This window comes from Suillus plorans, assembly GCF_016647745.1.
Source record: "Suillus plorans strain S12 chromosome Unknown HD556scaffold_38, whole genome shotgun sequence".
In the NCBI taxonomy this organism is placed as follows: domain Eukaryota; kingdom Fungi; phylum Basidiomycota; class Agaricomycetes; order Boletales; family Suillaceae; genus Suillus; species Suillus plorans.
In genome coordinates, this window is record NW_024537422.1 from 298,398 (window position 1) to 317,024 (window position 18,627).

The following is an 18,627-nucleotide window of genomic DNA, read 5'->3' on the forward strand; positions in this document are numbered from 1 at the left end:
ACACCATGTAGGTGCAACGAACTGGCCTTCTCGTACACGTATCTAGGGAGACGTGACTCGTAATCCAAATTATCAGCCTGGAACGCGTATACACATTCATGACTGTGAGTATGTTTTTGCAGGTGTACACAAAGATCTCCTCTTCTAAAACGTCTGGTTTCCAGACACAGTGAACTGCACCATATACCCGAGTGCCATGGCGTCATATCCGATCCATTGACCTAGCATGTGTTAGTTAAAATCGACACTCATAGCCAGTGCACAAGAGTGAGCTAACTGTGACACATGAATGCTACCGATACTTCGCCTGATGGCAGTCGCGAAGATCCGACACCGGTTTCCGCACGTCGTGTGTCCGCTCATGATGTTTCTCCGGAGCTATCACTTTATCCCCAACTGTGCAAGTCGAGTAATGCGTAATGGGGTATGACAGTACCCGTCTCTTCCTGTCCGTGGGGTTGGTGTAGGGAACCTTACTTAAACAGGTTAAATGCGCTTTCAATGAGGTCTATCCTAACCCCTCCAATCGATCATGCTACAGCTCCCTGGCCTGCGCATTCCTGATAACACGTCGCGGACCCTTGATGTTGTGGCTTGTTTTGGAGTAGTAATAGGAACAATTGCTTGGGTGTACCTTCGTAAATCAGATAGCCGCCTTCCTCTCCCACCTTCTCCTCCAACTTGGAGACTTCAGGGACACTTCCTGCCCCCTCGCGAGTGAAGTTTTATATCCACAACCTCATCTTTATGATCTAATTGTATCACATTTCTGATCAGCCCATTTCTCACTGTGGCGCGGTGGATTGACGAGTATGGCCCTCTGATTACTATCCGCTTAGGAATGCAGAACACGGTGATTATTGGCCGCTACAAAGTTAGTCCCTTTATGATAAGTTAGGATCTCCAGACTCAACACTCCGTGACAGGCCGCAGTGGATATAATGGAGAAGCAGGGTAGAACGCTAGCTGATCGACCTCGCTTCGTTGCTGCCGGAGAAATTCTTTCACGCGGACTGAGCCTCGGTTTCTGCCGTGCTGGGGACAGGCTCCGTCGGCTGCGTAGGTTCGTTGTCGCGGTACTGTGAAGGCTAAAACAGCTCTCATCTTACTTCTCGATGCGATGTAGAGTACTCCATACGCATCTCCAGCCCAAATCAGCTGAGACGTATCAACCTCTGCAGATGTCGCAAGCGAGAAGCCTAATCCTCAACATTCTTGACGATCCAAGCAACTTTCAGAACCATGCGACCACGTAAGCGGTTTCCTACCTGTGGCGCCGGGGTCTCGTAGTATGTGACTTACGGGCTCTTGGAAGTTATGCCGCAGGGACGATCCTGAAAGTTGCATATGGGAAGACCTCGCCGACATCGGCAACTGACCCCGAAGTTAGGGAGGCTCGCTACATCATGTCCCGCTTTCGTGCAGCCCTACGTCCTGGTGCTTACTGGGTAGACTCGATACCTTGGCTCAAATACCTTCCTTGGTATGCGCTAGAATTAAGAGACGACTATAAGAGGGCCACGCGACTCTACGCAGACCAGCTGAATCGTGTAAAACTGCACATGGTAGGCATTGCCTTGCCTATCTTCACGTGATGTCTGAGTTGTACCACAGCAGAGGAATGAGGATATTGGTCCTTCGTTTTCAAAATACCTTTTAGAAAATGGGCATCTCTACGACTTGACAGAGATGGAGATGATGTATCTGTCTGGCTCCTTTTTTGGAGCTGGAACCGAAACAGTAAGGCGTCTTTCTGTTTTTTTTTATGATTGTATACACTGAGGTGGGGTGACAGACTGCCATAGCGATATGCACGGTGCTAATGGCAGCCGCACGTTTCCCTGAAGAGCAAGCTAAAGTGCAGACCGAGCTTGATGCAGTCATCGGAAGGGAGCGAGGTAGCTTGATTGTGCACTGTAGTTCTGTCAAATCATTCATTTTTCGCCAAAGCACCGACCTTCGCCGATAAATCATCCCTTCCCCGTCTGGAGGCCTTCATTTCCGAGGCTTTGAGATGGAGACCGTTGGCTCCTTTTGGTGAGTTTCTGAATGGTCGGTCCTGTGCTGACGTTCACAGTCCATCCCACAGGATTCCCTCACCGAACTACTGAAGACGTCATCTGGGCAAGTGTTTTTGAACGATTTGTCGTCAGAGGATAATCTTACATCCGTCGGCAGGAGAACTATTGCATTCCCGCTGGAACTACGGTAATCGGCAACCACTGGTAAGTCTATGTCCTTCAATGTATCACATATCGAATTGTCACCGCCTCAGGGCCATCTCTCGAGATCCAGAAGTCTATCCCGAGCCTGATGCGTTCAAGCCCCAGCGCTGGATTGACGATCAAGGTCGCTTGAGAGACGATCTCACATTCTTTGTATATGGGTTTGGTCGGCGGTGAGCACTGTCTTGTGGGATTCACTTTCTTTGATCGTCCTTCCTTCCAGGGCATGCCCAGGTCAACACGTTGCGACCAGGTCACGATTCTCTCTACCCACATAATTTCTTGAATCTCATATGAAATGTTACAGATCGGTGTTCATCAATTCGCTTCTTATTCTTTGGGCCTTTCAGCTCAGTCTGGATCCTACGAAGCCACAGGATGACATGGGGTTCTCGAACGCGTTTATGCCAAATGTCCCATGCGCTATTGAATTTCAGGCGAGGGTCCCGGAAGTGGAGCTTAGGCGTATGATGCAGAATTATCCTGAGGCTGGATGAGAAGCCTTGACGTCTGGGTAGGATTTTAATTTATTGTTAGCATTCAACGTTCAACTTCGACACCATACTTAGATTTCTTTTTTCGTATCGGACTCTATACGTACGGCTTATAGTGTATTTATCTTCGTCTATTTGTACCTCAGCGTCTTCATCCGCAACACTGAGGTATGTTTGATGTTTCCTGCACACCGTTCTCGTCTCACCTTATTTCGTCATTAGATCTTGTTTCTAGGTACTTGCAATGTTAGCGTCTTCATCCGCAACGCTGAGATCTTGTTTCTAGTTTCGCTGTTAACATTTATTAGAAAGAGGCTATAGAAACAGTCTTAGCGTCTGGAGAAGAGTTGCTGAGGTATGAGCAGACACGAGAGCATCTCAAAACCAACCGTACAGTGCCAAAAAGTACACCCCGAAGTGCGGCGGCACGAACAGTAACTAACAGTCAGATTTTGAATTATTGTGTCAGCGATGTTGTGATAGTGCACGTACAGCCTTACTTTGCTCCATGCATATACGACAATATCATTCTTTGTTCGTTCGGCGACCTCTAAGTCATGATTTGAGGGTGAATGCACTGGTGTGGAGTGTAGAAAGTACGCTCAGCGTTGGTGAACAACTATATTGACATGCTCAATGTACCTGTAGAAAGTACGCTAAGGTTATATAACACCCTCTATTCTAAAGCTGAAAAGTAAAAAAGTCATGCAGGATAATAACGCAGAAGGAGAACAACGTACCTCTATCGGATAAATGACATGGTTAGATCGCTTCTTGGTCAGCCTATAGAGGCCCGTCAGGACCACCAGAGTGAAGGCGCGTGTGATAAGGACCCCCGAAGCGTTTGTCTGGAGAGTTAGGCGTGCTAGGGCCGTTGGAGTCAAGCACCGTGTGCCTGTTTGGCAACTCGGGTTTGCTAGGGCCGTTGGAGTCAAGCACCGTGCGCCTGTTTGGCAACTCAGGTTTGCTAGGGCCGTTGGAGTCCAGCACCGTGTGCTTGTTTAGCAACTCCGGTTCAGTGCTAGGACCGTTGGAGTCAAGCTCTCTGCGCTTGTCAGGCCCGTCAGGAGAACTGGGAGACCTGAGAGAGCTGGAAGACCTGAGAGAGTCGGGAGAGCTGATAGAGCTTAGGTGGCACGGCGCATCAGGCCTATGAGTTGCTCCCGACCATCGTGGGCTGCAAAGTGCGCACTGAGTTGCTCAGCATTTGCACTCACGAAGAAGCTGAATTGCATGAGGATCGTGGTCCAGACATCGTCCGGGCGGTGGATGAGCGCACGATGGTTATTGTATGCCTCAAGCACCGCATGCACAAATCCGTTGGGCTTTGGCATGATGTCATGCACCGCATGGAGAAGGTGAAGACAACGCATGAATTGTTCAGGAGATATCTTTTCGAGGACGGTGAGGTAGGGGTTTTGATGGAGTGGGATCTGGGGACGTTAGTCTGCTGTGAAGAGACTCAGCAGGATGCGCGGCTGGGCAGAACGAAGTCACGCTAGAAGGAATGTATTGTTAATTCTAAGAATAAGGCTGGCGCTTGGCATAATTTAGCATTAGGAATGACATGAACATACCGTGGAGAGCGGGGACAGAAACTCAAATGAAGCCGTTGAACTAGCCATGGAAGATATCGGGGAGAATTTATGTGGAAACATGTGGTGTGTAGGGGATGCAGCCGTGATGACCCTGTGAGGTCGTTTCTGAAGCTTCGGAGTGGGATACGGTCTGACTGAGCCTGTAATACTCTCTGTAGGGGCAGTAGCCGTGAAAATGGCAGAAACAGCTTCCTCCTTGAACTTGCTGCCTTTGGAGAGAGGTAAAGCGATGCTGATCGGAGAAAGTAGTGGTGAATTATGAGGTGCTGAGGTCGGTGTTCCTCGATCTCGAGAAGACACGCCCAGATGACAGTTTTCGAACCATAAGGAGAACCATCGTAATGGGGCTTCAAATTAATGAGCGTGTATGACCTGTTGGTAGATGTTGGCAAGTATCAGATCCAGCTTGTTCCGCTATACATAGATTGAAGAGATTTGCCAGCGATTGCTATCGCAGAGGGTTGACAGGACTGGCTCGCGTGAGTTGATCATCCAACTCAATTGAAGACTCGGGTGACTTGCGCGAAAATTTTATGACAAATCAAAAGGGCTCCATGGAAAAGACTCAGCTCCATCCTGGTACCGTACCAATCAGCAAAACTACCGCTTCTAGCATTTCCCGCCGCATGAATCCTCAAATGTTCGTGCATGTCGCGTATAAACGACAGTTTTAATGTCGCGGACAGTATTATGGGAACTCCAGCCTTAGGTCTGTATGCTTGCACCTTTCCTTCCTTCCTTGCTCGAGTGTCACGACCCTCAGCTGGCTTAATAGCACGCACACTGTGGTAGCATTGAGCAAACATGGTTACGATGCCAAAGTGTAGCGCGAGTCTCCAATCACATCATGATAGAGTTCCACTTTCAATTGGCCGCGATCTGTTTCACTGCGTCAGTTACCTCTTCCCAACCACCGCAGCTATATCTCCCCTAGCGTCACCCATCATTCCTGCCCGATGCACGACCATGAGCGTCTTGGTTTTACCCCGGAGGCACGCTAGTTGATGATGTAAGTGCCTGTGGTGTAGGATGTTGATACGCTGGGTGAGGGTGATACTGACAGGTCTTTATGAAAACATGAGGATTTTGAATAGATGCGGGTCGCTGAACGGTGTCATACTGTCATCCTTCCCCTTGATGCAGTGTTCACTCGACTGCTAAGCAGGGAAAAGCAGGACAGGACATGTGCAGCACATTCTATCGTTTGTCTTCCCGATCACAGGAAGAGTCAGAGAGACAGGATGTGATCTCTGATACATGTGGCAGCTCGTGGCGATAGCGGAGACAGCATAATGTACAGCTGTGTTTTAGTACAAATCGTAGTTTTACGGAAAACATTGTGTATTAGCGAAATTCGACTGGTACGTGACGAAGTGAATTGAAAGCCCTGCCCAAGACAAACATGTATGGTACGAATCATGTGTAGTGCGTAGCGCGATATACAAGGGTATCATAACGAAGATAAAGTAGCCTCCTGTTACCTGTACGTGTGCCAAGACGTGCCATGCGCAAGACGACTCAAATCGAACTGCGAGGCACGATCGTGTATCACCAGCATGTTGCCTGGGACATGCATCACCGGGTGGAAATTGCGTGGGATCCAGAGAAGAAGCCGTCCGCCAGGACCTACAACCCATCCATCCTTATTCGCAACAACAGAAACTGGGGCTGAGGAATCCTGGAGAAAGGAGGCGGAATGAAGAGCGTAGGATGGGTTGGGTGAAAAGCATATCGCAGGCGCTTCGGAAAGGTGGGGCTGGTTAAGGAATTCTATATCCCACACATGGATGGCCTTGTCTTCTGAACCAGATACAATGAGCTTGCCGTTGGGTGAGATTGCGACAGACAGAACGCTTCCGGTGTGCCCTTGGAAAGGGGCACCCACCAGTCTTCATATCCCACACCCGGATCGTCTTGTCATTTGAACCGGACACAATGTGGTGCCCATTTCATGAGATCGCAACAGAGTAAATAGAGCCGGTGTGCCCTTGGAGAAGGGCACCTAATGCCTTGCCAGTCTTTATATCCCACACTCAAACTGTCTTGTCCTCTGAACCGGACATGATGCGATGTCCATCTGGCGAGATTGCAACGGAGTTAATGGAGCCAGTGTGGCTTTGAAAGGTAGCGACTGATTCTTTGCCCATAAGAGTGTTGGCATCCCACACCCGGATCGTCCCGTCGTCTGAACCAGAGACTATGCGACTTCCATCCGACGAGACTGTGACAGATTGAATGAAGGGGACGTATGGGAGTATGGGAATCCGAAGTGACGGTTAAAAGGGATCCCAATGGCCCAAGGACCGGTCCATTTCATAATCGCAAGTCCCTTCGAAAAATGCAGTCGCATAGCCGTCAATGCAGTTATGGGAACATTGAGAAGTGGCTCCAACGAGGCAAGGACTTGCCCCATCACTAAGCAAGACACCGGGATAGCTCGTCCTCCGGCACGATTTCCCCCAAGATGCGTGCATACATAATATCCAACAGACGCGTTCCTCTTTCGGATGTTTCAGCAATTACAGCTTTGTAACGGTCCACCGGACGCACGCCCACTTTGTTCGTACCCTTGATGTACTCACAGGCGAGACGAGCCCATTCAAACAGACCATCAGATTTCAGAGCGAGCGCCTTGGAGTGGGCATCGTTGAAAATGTGACGCAGATCTTTTAGCCTGTGGGAGATATAAAGTTCGATGTCGAGTTCTGTGGACGCAGACGAGATGTCATCCAGGGAAATATGGCGAACATGTGGCGCAGCGTACAGAGTCAGAGTGTTGTGAATGTCTTCGAGTGGACGGGAAGTAAGGAGAATACGGAAGTTGGCTGGGAGTTCGGATAGTTGTGAAGTGGAAGTGCTTGATTTGCCAGCGAGTAGACGAAGAATCTGTTCGCTTCACCGCTCTCGTCCAACGCATCAATGACTATCAGCACGGGTGCAGAGATGGCGTTTGACGCTATGTTTATCGGTCCGAAAATGAGTTCCTGCCACTGCTTTATGATATCCGGAGTGCGCTTGAGTCCGTCGTGATCACGAACTGCCTGCACCAAGGCTCGCCACACGATAGGGTTGCAGTTGAGTATTTGGAAAACAACATTTAGACGTATTCAATCCAGCGCCCGTTGCGTACTCCATGCCTACGAGGTCCAAACTCTCGGCTATGCCAGGGATCGTAGAATGTCAGATGAGGCTTAAAGAGACTTGAAAACTGACTCATATCCATATGGTGGACGATCACAACGGTATCACGAGCTGTCCGGTCTCGGAATTGCTGCATGAGATTGTCCAGGACATTATTGTAGTTCTGGATAGTGGTGTCCGTTTCATCGAAAACGTGCTTGCCAAGTCTGATCCCTATATGAACAGGTAACATTGAGTTTGGTGGATGAAGCAGTGGGATCCACTCACAGGCACTCTTCGTCTCAGAGTAATGGCTGATAAAATCAGCACACTCCAGTATCTGCTGTGCTATCTCCACATATGGCGCTAGCATATATTGAATCCTAGAGGTGGATGTGCGTGTTTTGGTGCAATGGAAGTTGGAGGTGTGGTGGTGGTGGTGGTGGTGGTGGTGGTGGTGAATAGGATCGACTGGCGTCTACATGTTTGCGATGAGGATTATTATCAATTATGAACGTATGGCTTGGAAGCACCCATTATCGATTGGCATCTCGAATGGTGAAGCAGGTTAATCGGGCAGAAGGCCGCATCAGGGAACCTCACTGATGGGCTTAGGTGTTAATACCGGGGCAACGTCGGTGTCCAACAAGTGACAATTTTTGTGAAAGGAGCGAGCGAATCGAGTGATGCTAACGCATCGTGATGAAGAGAGGAAGCTGGATGTGTGGTGCCGGTTCCTTCCGAGCGTTCACGAACCGGCACCTCGGAAATTTAGACTGGGATTTGTCCGTGTTGCGGGCCCGTAGCGCTAGCAGTTGGGTATAAGCAGGCAGTGACTCATGTATCGCCACGGTGAGCAGTGATCATGATCTCTGCCAGGTTGCAATTGGATCCGTACATGTGCCTTGCTGTACGTGTTTATCTCGAAAAGTTCTTGCTCACAGCGTGGCAGTATCTGTCCGTGCCCCCGTGGTTGGCTAATCCTCGGACACCCCAAGTTTTTTTTCTGTAATGCGCTATGAATGATTCACGAGTTTCGAAAACAGTCAACCTTTTGGAAGGAGTCAACTGTCATTCTAACAGAATATGACAGTGGGTGTTTTGCTCGCATCCCAACGCTCCTTATATAACTGATGCTGCCAATACTCTCAGGTTTGTATCGATCCTTTCAGGTCTCGCCCGGGGTGCCATCTTTGTGGCAGGAACGGTATCTGCCTTCCCAATTCCTGATTTCAGTTAATGCGGTTTAGCCATATCTGTATCGGCCCGGGGAACGTCTCTGCACCTTCCCATTATCAAAGAGTTACCGACGTACCGTATCTGTCGGCTGAGTTCCGTTCGCATCGTTTTGTCGATAGGACTGGATTTCCCTACTCTTCGCCATAAGTTCGCCCTGTTTTTCGAAAAAAAAAAAAAAGCTAGGTTGGCTCATAATGATGTGGGCTGCGGCTACGATAAAGATATGGTCAACTATATCATTGGTTGAAAGCCTCTTTCCCCGGCTCGGACTCTGTACGTCACAACTTGTCACATGACCCAGAAACACCGCTAGGCAGGTGCAACGAACCGGCCTAGAATCTTGCGCACGTTATACCATCTTATTTAGGGAGACAACTCGTAATCCATATGATTAGCCTGGAACGTGCATACACATTCATGACTGTGAGTGTTTTTGCAGGTGTACACAAAGATCTCCGCTTTTAAAACGTCTGGTTTCCAGGCTCAGCGAACTGCACTATACCTGAGTGCCTAGTAACTTACGCCACCGCACATCATCGTCGGCATCATACGACTCAGCCCGTGTAAAAGTCGACACTCATAGCCAGTACACAAAGCCATGAAGGAGTTAAGCCAATTGTGATTCATGATTGCTACCGATGCTTCGCCTGACGGCAGTCGCGCAAGATCTTGTCCGGTTTCCGCACATCGTGTGTTCGCTTATGCTATTTTTCCAGAGCCATCGTTTTATCCCAAACTGTGCAAGTGGAGTAATGCGTAATAGAATATGACAGACCCGTCTCTTCCTGTCCGTAGAGTTGGTGCAGGGTACCTTATTTAAACAACTTAAATGCGTTTTCGATTAGGTCCATCCTGATTCCTAACTCCTCCAATCAACCATGCTACAACTCCCTGACCTGCGCATTTCTGATAACACGTCGCTCACCCTTGATGTTGCGGCTTGTGTTGGAGTAATAGGAACGATTGCTTGGGTTTACCTTCGCAAGTCAGATAGCCGCCTTCCTCTCCCACCTTCTCCTCCAACTTGGAGACTTCGGGGACACTTCCTGCCCCCTCGCGAGTGAAGTTTCATATCTGCGACCTCATCTATAGGATCTAATTGTGTCACAATTTCTGATCAGGCCATTTCTTGCTGTGGCGCAGTGGATTGACGAGTATGGCCCTCTGATTACTATCCGCTCAGGAATGCAGAACATGGTGATTATCGGCCGCTACAAAGTTAGTCCCTTTATGATAAGTTGGTATCTTCAAGCTCAACACTCCCTGACAGGCCGCAATGGATATAATGGAGAAGCAGGGTAGAACGCTAGCTGATCGACCTCGCCTCGTTGCTGCTGGAGAAATTCTTTCACGCGGACTGAGCCTCGGTTTCTGCCATGCTGGGGATAGGCTCCGTCGGCTGCGTAGGTTCGTCGTCGCGATACTGTAAAGGCTCAAACAGCTCTCATGTTACGTCTCGATGCGATTCAGAGCACTCCATACGCATCTCCAGCCCAAATCAGCCGATGCGTATCAACCTCTGCAGATGTCGCAAGCGAGAACTCTAATCCTTAACATTATTGACGATCCCAGCAACTTTCAGAACCATGCGATAAGGTAAGCGATTTCCTACCTGGGTCTCGTAGCATGTGACTTACGGGCTCTTGGAAGTTGTGCCGCATCGACGATCCTGAAAGTTGCATATGGGAAGACCTCGCCGACATCGGCAACTGACCACGAGGTTAGGGAGGCTCGCCACATCATGTTTCGATTTCGTACAGTCCTGCGCCCCGGTGCTTACTGGGTAGACTCGATACCGTGGCTCAAATACCTTCCTTGGTATGCACTAGATTTAAAAGACGACTATAAGAGGACCACCCGACTCTACACAGACCAGCTGAATCGTGTAAAACTGCAAATGGTGGGCATTGTCTTGCCTATCTTTACGTGATGTCTGAGTTGTTCCACAGCAGAGAAATGAGGATATTGGCCCTTCGTTTTCAAAATACATTCTAGAAAATGGACATCTCTACGACTTGACAGAGATGGAGATCGCGTATCTTTCTGGCTCCTTTTTTGGAGCTGGAACCGAAACAGTAAGGCGTTTTTCTGTTTGTTGCGATTGTATACACTAAGGTGTGGTGACAGACTGCTACAGCGATATGCACGGTGCTAATGGCAGCTGCACATTTCCCTGAAGAGCAAGCTAAAGTGCAGGCAGAGCTTGATGCAGTCATCGGAAGGGAGCGAGGTAGCTTGATTGTGCACTGTAGTTCTATCCAATCATTCATTTTTTTGCCAAAGCACCGACCTTCGCCGATAGACCATCCCTTCCCCGTCTGGAGGCCTTCATCTCTGAGGCATTGAGATGGAGACCGTTGGCTCCTTTTGGTGAGTTTCTGAATGGTCGGTCATGTGCTGACGCTCACACAGTCCATCCCACAGGATTTCCTCACCGAACTACTGAAGACGTCATTTGGGCAAGTGTTTTTGAACGATTCGTCGTGAGGATAATCTTACATCTGTCATCTGTCTGCAGGAAAACTATTGCATTCCCGCTGGAACTACGGTAATCGGCAACCACTGGTAAGTCTATGTCCTTCAATGTATCGTCAAATTGTCACCGCCTCAGGGCCATCTCTCGAGATCCAGAAGTCTATCCCGAGCCTGAAGCGTTCAAGCCCCAGCGCTGGATTGACGATCAAGGTCGCTTGAGAGACGATCTCGCATTCTTTGTATATGGGTTTGGTCGGCGGTAAGCACTGTCTTGTGGGATACACTTTTTTTGATTGTTCTTTCTTCCAGTGTATGCCCGGGTCAACACGTTGCGAACAGGTCACAATTCTTTCCACCCACATAATTTGCTGCATCTCATCTGAAGTGTTACAGATCGGTGTTCATCAATTCGCTTCTTGTTCTTTGGGCTTTCCAGCTCAATCTGGATCCTACGAAGCCCCAGGATGACATGGGGTTCGCGAGAACGTTTATGCCAGACGTCCCATGCGCTATTGAATTTCAGGCGAGGGTTCCAGAAGTGGAGCTTAGGTGTATGATGCAGAACTATCCTGGGGCTGGGTGAGAAGCCTTGACGTCTGGGTTGGATTGCTACTATCGGGCCGGGGACAAATCATTATATCGTTATCACAATTTCAATTTGGCTCCAAGTTTGACTCTTGTAACATTTACGCCAATTCATTTATCAACGTCCGGCTCACTTTGAGTTCTCGGTAGTCCTTCAAGGTCCCGGCCCAGATATAGTTTCGCGGATCTATGGCATAAAACACAGTGCAGCCAAGTTAGAGCTACGTACTCAGTCTCAGAATCACGAGGCCGAGCGACAGCAAAGAACAGCAGGGCTAATTAGTCCTCATCGTGTGAGACGCGGGAAGCACCTGGAAAGAAACTGGGCTACGCAATACTTTCAGTGCCGAGCGGAGTGGTGAGTCTGAGTTTCAGCCTAAGAATCTGTACTTGTGGTATGCAACGTCACTGGTGCGCCCCCCCACAATACCAGAACCTTGTACCTTTCGGTGGCGCATTGATACCAGTGGTAGAAGCGTGAGCTTGTTTGCTGGGTGGCTGCGCTAAATTCACTCTTCCCGCTGATAGTATTAGCGATGCGCTACAGGGCAGTGTCATCAAGGTCCATGCAGAAGCTCAATGAAACTTACATATTTATCTCATGTTGCGAAGATATCCCTGATGGGGACCTTGCAAGTTGCGTGGGCCGGGAGTACGATCCTGAAGAGTCGACAGGAAATAAATCATGATGTTTTGATTAGGGAACCTTGAATATGGCGCTGCATTGTTGTTGGAGCGGCCTGAGAGCATATACAAGCATTGCTGGATGGCATCGAGTAACATCGAAAGACTTGCGTGATCGAGAAACACGCAAGAGTCCAGCACGTTCTAACTTCTGATGGATGCTTGCATCCTGAGATGGTCTGCTACAGGAATCAAGTGAAAAATGATCATGAAGCGAATTGGAGAATCCAGATACCTTCAAGCCTGAGTCATTGTGCTTGATTGGGCACACGCGTCTATATTTGCAGTCGCCGCGGTCATCATTATATACGGCTGGTGAGAGAAACGAGTGGATTGATTTGTGCTGGAGATGTGTATGAAGTGCTGCGCATCGAATTGGCGAGCAAGATGAGGGTTGTTTGAATCTTTACAGTATATCGTGGCTACCACGCACCTACGCATCTGATGGTACATACTTGTCCCCAGCGGGTGAAAATCTCATGACTAGTTTGCGAGTACTAAGGATCTCTCCAGCAGCAATGAGGTCCACCAGCTAGCAGTCCACCCCTGCTTTTCCATAATACACACCGCGGCCTGCCACGGGATGTTAAGCTTTGAGATGATAATTCAGCGTAGAGGGACTTTCAAGTTCACGGTAGCCCGGGCCAATGATAACAATGTTCTTGATCATCTCCTGAGCAAATGCCCCATGTGCTATCGAGTTTCAGACGAGGATTCCAGAGGTGGAGCTTAGGTGTATGTGCAGAATTATCTTGAGGGTGGCCTCAGCTGGGTGAGACTGTCAGTGCAAACCAGTTGGGAACGAATCACCACTTTGAGCTTTTAGACAGTCAGCACGCTGGTCCATTAGGGAAGTACCCCTCCTGATTTCCACAACTCTACTCATTCCATTAGGTTTCCATATGATCAACGTGCACCAACGTAACAGCTACGCCGTCTATAACACACAGGCGCCGAAGGTACTATGAACCCGGGTATTACTAAGGTATAATCAGCCGTCAGCGATAACGAGAGACTAGTACACGCATGCTCAAACTTCTATCAATGCCATCATAGAATCGGACTCGCATCTCTGCTAGGCTCTGCATCCCACATTTTGGACATCGCCCCGCCAAAAGCCTTCCCGAGAGCCGAAGCTAGCGATGTAGGTACTGCATTACCGATTTGTCTGAATTGCTGTAAATATGTCAGATGTAGAACGGCGCGCAACACGCAATAAAGGCTTACATCATCGATGGCCTTTGCCATCTTGTCCTTGTTCACCGAGACGAATTCGTAGTAATCTGGGAATCCTTGCGCACGTGCACATTCGCGGACCGTAAGGATGCGTTTTTGCTGACACACAAAATGTCAGGAACAATAACACAATAACTAGAATGCATACCGAAGGATGCAGTACTTGACCACCCTTATTATTTGGTAGCACTGTAGTCAGTGCAGTCGAGAAGAACATGTTTGCATCCAGTCGCTGATAGACGGCTGTCGAAGGATCAGCCAATACGTGAGTATGAACGTATCGCGTCTCGCCTTTGTATTTCGTCCTAGCGTTCTCGTGCCTCGAGAGTCCAGTGTGCAGTTCCTTTGGTAGGTCTACGGCCTTCATAGTGAATTCCACACAACCAGAAATCATGTAGCTTGGCTTACCAAAATGATTAGCTCCCGCTCTCAGAGGCACGTTTACAGTTCTGAATTCGGGGTTCAGTGGGCACCAATCCAGGATAGACAGCAAAAACGTACCGTTCAATGATAATATCGTTGAAGCGTTTCGTATAATGGTATTGAAGCTTTTCGCTCCCTTGTCGCATGAGCTTCTGGTAACGGGATAGTGGCCCACTAGGATATTGACATGGTTTCGAATAACCAGCGTATGGGTCCTCTGAAGTTCTTGCAGAATGCAGCGGTGAAAAAGATGGGATCCCAAGCTCATCTTTACGCTTGCGCTCCACCGCTCTGTCAGCAGAAGTTTTCGAGATGTTGGTGTGTGGGTTAATCCTGGATGCAAGCTTGAATAAGCCAGGTTCCCAAATTTTGAAACAACAGTGCATACCAGTCGAACGGAGGCTACAAAATAGGCTGAAGTTAATATATGTTTTCAAAAGGGGAATTTCTGAAAACCATACCAAATCACCAATAGCTTCATGAATCGTGACGAAATGTAGCGGAGCGGAGAGATCAGTGTTGTTATCGCCGTACTTCAAGCGTGATATAGGTGCTAAGTATGCACCAGTAGGCAACTTGACGCGCTGTACTCTTGCGTGCGGAAAGACATGTGTCGGGATCGGGAAATCGGGTAGGGGAACACCTTGCCTGGCCGCCACAAACAGAACCCTCTTGCGTGCTTGAGGCGCACCATAGTTTCCTGCATGAAGAACATTATATTCGATCTGGTAGCTGCAAAAAGATCAGCATCGAACAGTGCAAATGTATCAAATTATACTTTAAGGCAAGGAGGGCGGCAATGATAAATTTCACGACGCCCGAAGCGACAGTTTTTTCCTTCAATGCATGCTCCAGGATTCCGCCAACGTTCTCCAAGAGGAAGTACATCGGCCGGTAAAACTCTACGTATGCGATCATGTTGCAGACAAGCGTAGACCTGCAGTATATCGTTTAGTATAGACACACACCAATCGCACGTCGTATTCACCGTATATCATCTTCTCTCTAGGAACAAGATTGTCACTATAATGTATGGAAACGTTTTTGAGCCTTACCTTCGCGTGATTCATCTTTGAGAAGGATTGACATGGCGGACCTAGTAAAGACGATAAACATCACCACTGATGACGTGAATCATTACGCACCGCCATAAATAAAATCAACTTCACCCGGCTTAGGCATTGAAAGTAGGCGCGTCTTATCTCCTAAAGCTTGGAGAGGGCGAGGATTCTTCCCATCTGCGACATCAATAGCGTGCTGGAGGCATACGTTCGTGCATTGATTGTACACCGTCACATTAGGGTGATTTTGCCTGAGACAACATCAACACAAGCGCGTCGAGCATGAAACGCACACCGACTTGTAAGTCCTCGCTGCTCCTGGAGAAAACTCAACTGCATATCTTGTCTCCACAAAGCCAGACATATCTAATCCGGTTCCAAGGCCACCCGCACCTTCGAGTACATGTTAAAATCAGTCACAGCAATAAAAAATAAAGTCAGACCAGCAAAAAGTTCCAGCCCTCGAAGCGGACCGAACCTCTGCAATTGTTGAGCCCGGCGTACTAAATTAGCTTTGTGCTCTTTGTGGCATTGAACGCAGTGCCGGAATTCATTTCCTGACCATGGGTTTAGGTCATCGAACGTACGAACGTCGATGGAATCGGCGCACTCGTTCACGTAGTAGTGATCGTCGTGAGTGACCCATGCATCGATAGCGGTATCGTCTATTTCATGAATGACAAAACACTGTCCGCGGATATTATCAGGTCTTGTTTTCTCCTGGCTCTTCGAATAGAACAAGCGCCGCTACGAAACATGAGTTAGAAGGAGAAAGTAGGGTGCATGCGGTGCCCTTACGTCGTCAGAAGTGGCTCCTTTTGGTTTATCAATGCCACGGCCGACTTCCCGGGCAATATCATTATAGCGCCCAAAGAGTCGAGTGATGACTTCAATGCACCTGCCCCTCTTAATTTTGAAATCCTCGATCTGACCAATCTGATAGACACTATTAGGGCCCGTTGAAATATACGCGAAGTCACCCTTATGATAGTTGACATCATTATGAGAGAAGCCATCTCGAAGGGCTCGTGAATCAGTGAAATTCGATACGCGTTCCTTGTGACCGCAAGCGAGGCACTGCTTATGGTCGTCACAGAAGCTGAGAAGTGTTTGAGTTTCCAAGTCTGAAAGCCGAACGAAACTGGACTCGAGGCTGTTGAACATAAGTCTGCGGGGCCGTGCTCAGTGTCACACGAAGCGCCGCTGAAAGAGGCTGCATACCCATAGTGAAAGTCGTTGTCGTCATCGAGAGTTGACTCATCTGGCTGAAAACTGTCCATTGGCAGTTCACGGACATTACATTTTTGTGATATGGCGTCAATTTCGACGTCACTGCATTCGGAGAGCATCAGATAAAGCGCATGTGGATGTCCCGCTTCTTGGAGAAGAGTCTTTGAGCTGTGTGTGAACCACTGTGCATGGAACTTCTTGACGCCCTCGTCTTCGAAGAAGTACCGGATCATGCAAAACCTTTTGAGGTGAAATAGTCACAAATGACATAGCAGGAGCACAAGGTCGTAACCCACCAATAGTCGTTTGCGAGTTTGTTCGTCGACTGAGAGGGCTGGTACTTGTAGGATTTCGCACGGGCAGTATCCTCGTCTTCTCCAGGTACGACCATGACAGCATCTCCGACCTGAGGCAAATAAAATATTTTTGTCGAGAAGCAAAAAAGAACTTACTGAATACTTTACTTCGTCCACGAGAACAGAACCATAAAAGCCAGGACGGTCATCCACAGGGTCCAGCCACTGCACAGAGTTCGGGTTGGCGGCGTGTATGATAGAGGGATGTCGTGGCACGTCGTCCGATACATGCATGTCCTCGTCCATGAGTTTTCCAGCAACCTTGATGTTTTCGAATAATCGTTGTGCAACCCTTCCGACGACGGGTGTTGCGACGGTTTTGTTCCTGTGCTTAAGAACTTCTTTCTCGATATTACCGGAACTCGACGAACGACTCTGGGGCGGGCGCTGGGTGCGCGAACGGGAGGGGGGAGCAGTTGCCTCCATCAAGTGATAAGACATTTCTTGCCCGACAATGTCCTTCACCACCGGAGTGCGCGCAACGTAGATTCCGTCATCTCGAAGCTCGTCAAGTGTTGCAAAAACATAAGATTTCTGTTCGACAGTCAGAGACCGATGCAACAACAGAAAACATAGATATACATACAATATCGGCAGACTGTAAGTCGTTCTCATTGAGCTCACGCCCGATGATGGCTAATGCAACAGAAACTTCATCGGGCGAGTCAGGAGTTATGTGAAGGGAAGAAACAAAGTCTTCATAAGTCAACCGTGGGCTAGCCAGGGCCATAGACACGAGAAGATGGGCGACTCGATGCCTGAGCCACAAGCCACGAAAGAAGGGGGCATATTGTTCTGAAGGAAGGTGGAGAATATACCAAGCATGTTCCGTTAGAATATAAAACTTGCTGGATATTGCCAAATGAGTTACAAACTACGCCAGTATCATAGATAAATACTTACTCATCGAGTTCTCTAGAACGCTGTCGTATGTCGTGAATCGTGAACTTCCGGATCTCTGTCAAACGAATCCGTTGGAGGCAATCCTCGTCGTTAGACATACCATTCCTGTTATCCTCATCGTCGTAGTTATCATCATAGTATTCATCGTCATCCATATGAGATTTCACAAAACCCGAGGCACGGTACATCTTGTTGTTCACCGCAAGGTTGACGTTAAGTAGTTCACCAATAGGCACTAGCTGTTGTTCTGCGCACTCGTATATGGCGAAATCTGTTAATATGCGTACGGGTACACCCTCAGAATTGCCACAGTCAGACTGTTCAGTGGGGTCGGTTTCGCCTATGACCTGAAAGTTCTCGTCCTCGTCATATTCGTCGTCGGGAGGGACATAAATCAGCGTTTCTAAAACAAATGTGAAGGAGACGATGCGAGATATTCAGATAGACGTGCCTTCAGGTGATGCGAGTTCCTTTGGTTCAAAATGCTGTGGTGGTGGCTGTGCCACCTCATTGAGCACGGACGAGTTGCGTACAACGAGGGTTGATTCTTCTGATGCGTCTGAATCAACCTGCTCACAACCACCTTTTTATATCAGCTTGAGGTCATGGAGTGGCTAGCTTACTACGCGTGAAAGTAACCTCTTCCTTCTTTTCTTTCCGACGCGTGAGGACTGGGGCTCATGCTCTGCGACCCTCTTCGAGACCATTTTCGAGGATGATGTGCGGGAAGACATAGGCCCAAAGTGCCGCTTCTTCGACATAAATTATGCTTGGTGGGTCACCGTACGAAGATAAAGGCTCAGGAGTAACAAATACCAACTACTAAGGGATCTATACTTAACCGAAAAGTTTAGTAACAAAACAGGATGATTTGAGGGGTCGACCGAGGGCTGATCTTCTGTTTGCGCTTTGTTACCACTGGCACGTGGCAATAGTATAATTATCCGAGATAGTCGGTAGCAAAATCGCTCGCAGTCATTCCCAGTTGTTGACAACTG

The 18,627-nt window shown here is 48.5% G+C and overlaps 5 protein-coding genes across 5 annotated transcripts; 2 read left to right on the plus strand and 3 right to left on the minus strand.

Moving 5' to 3' along the window:
* Positions 1 to 374: 374 nt before the first annotated feature.
* Positions 375 to 2,722, plus strand: HD556DRAFT_1482445 (cytochrome P450; the record flags this gene model as incomplete). Its single annotated transcript, XM_041308650.1, has 13 exons — positions 375 to 717; positions 778 to 874; positions 927 to 1,063; positions 1,127 to 1,252; positions 1,316 to 1,565; positions 1,615 to 1,740; positions 1,796 to 1,898; positions 1,951 to 2,037; positions 2,090 to 2,130; positions 2,179 to 2,225; positions 2,276 to 2,398; positions 2,449 to 2,478; positions 2,533 to 2,722. Exons 1-13 carry the CDS (start codon positions 533 to 535, stop codon positions 2,720 to 2,722), a joined length of 1,542 nt encoding a protein of 513 aa, XP_041158867.1. The 5' UTR covers positions 375 to 532.
* A 916-nt stretch (positions 2,723 to 3,638) lies between these two features.
* On the minus strand, positions 3,639 to 4,067 carry HD556DRAFT_1381596 (uncharacterized protein). The gene has a single exon (XM_041303260.1). It carries the CDS (start codon positions 4,051 to 4,053, stop codon positions 3,847 to 3,849), a length of 207 nt encoding a protein of 68 aa, XP_041158868.1. The 5' UTR covers positions 4,054 to 4,067; the 3' UTR covers positions 3,639 to 3,846.
* A 3,280-nt stretch (positions 4,068 to 7,347) lies between these two features.
* Positions 7,348 to 7,810, minus strand: HD556DRAFT_1309503 (uncharacterized protein; the record flags this gene model as incomplete). The annotated part of the gene is made up of 3 exons (XM_041300296.1): positions 7,348 to 7,475; positions 7,531 to 7,671; positions 7,726 to 7,810. The coding sequence occupies 3 exons, from the start codon at positions 7,808 to 7,810 to the stop codon at positions 7,348 to 7,350; spliced, it is 354 nt and encodes a 117-aa protein (XP_041158869.1).
* Positions 7,811 to 9,554: 1,744 nt separating this feature from the next.
* Positions 9,555 to 11,734, plus strand: HD556DRAFT_1239605 (cytochrome P450; the record flags this gene model as incomplete). The annotated part of the gene is made up of 13 exons (XM_041298057.1): positions 9,555 to 9,736; positions 9,798 to 9,894; positions 9,947 to 10,083; positions 10,147 to 10,272; positions 10,327 to 10,576; positions 10,629 to 10,751; positions 10,804 to 10,906; positions 10,960 to 11,046; positions 11,101 to 11,141; positions 11,195 to 11,241; positions 11,288 to 11,410; positions 11,461 to 11,490; positions 11,545 to 11,734. 13 exons carry the CDS (start codon positions 9,555 to 9,557, stop codon positions 11,732 to 11,734), a joined length of 1,536 nt encoding a protein of 511 aa, XP_041158870.1.
* Positions 11,735 to 13,377: 1,643 nt separating this feature from the next.
* On the minus strand, positions 13,378 to 18,493 carry HD556DRAFT_1381661 (uncharacterized protein). Its single transcript, XM_041303261.1, has 19 exons — positions 18,253 to 18,493; positions 18,081 to 18,198; positions 17,630 to 18,032; positions 17,313 to 17,574; positions 16,823 to 17,260; positions 16,667 to 16,776; positions 16,362 to 16,610; positions 15,939 to 16,308; positions 15,584 to 15,887; positions 15,440 to 15,533; positions 15,225 to 15,391; positions 15,135 to 15,175; positions 15,068 to 15,084; positions 14,858 to 15,016; positions 14,541 to 14,811; positions 14,468 to 14,481; positions 14,158 to 14,412; positions 13,648 to 14,105; positions 13,378 to 13,596 (listed from the first exon to the last, which is right to left on the minus strand). The coding sequence occupies exons 1-18, from the start codon at positions 18,388 to 18,390 to the stop codon at positions 13,649 to 13,651; spliced, it is 3,867 nt and encodes a 1,288-aa protein (XP_041158871.1). The 5' UTR covers positions 18,391 to 18,493; the 3' UTR covers positions 13,378 to 13,596; position 13,648.
* Positions 18,494 to 18,627: the final 134 nt, after the last annotated feature.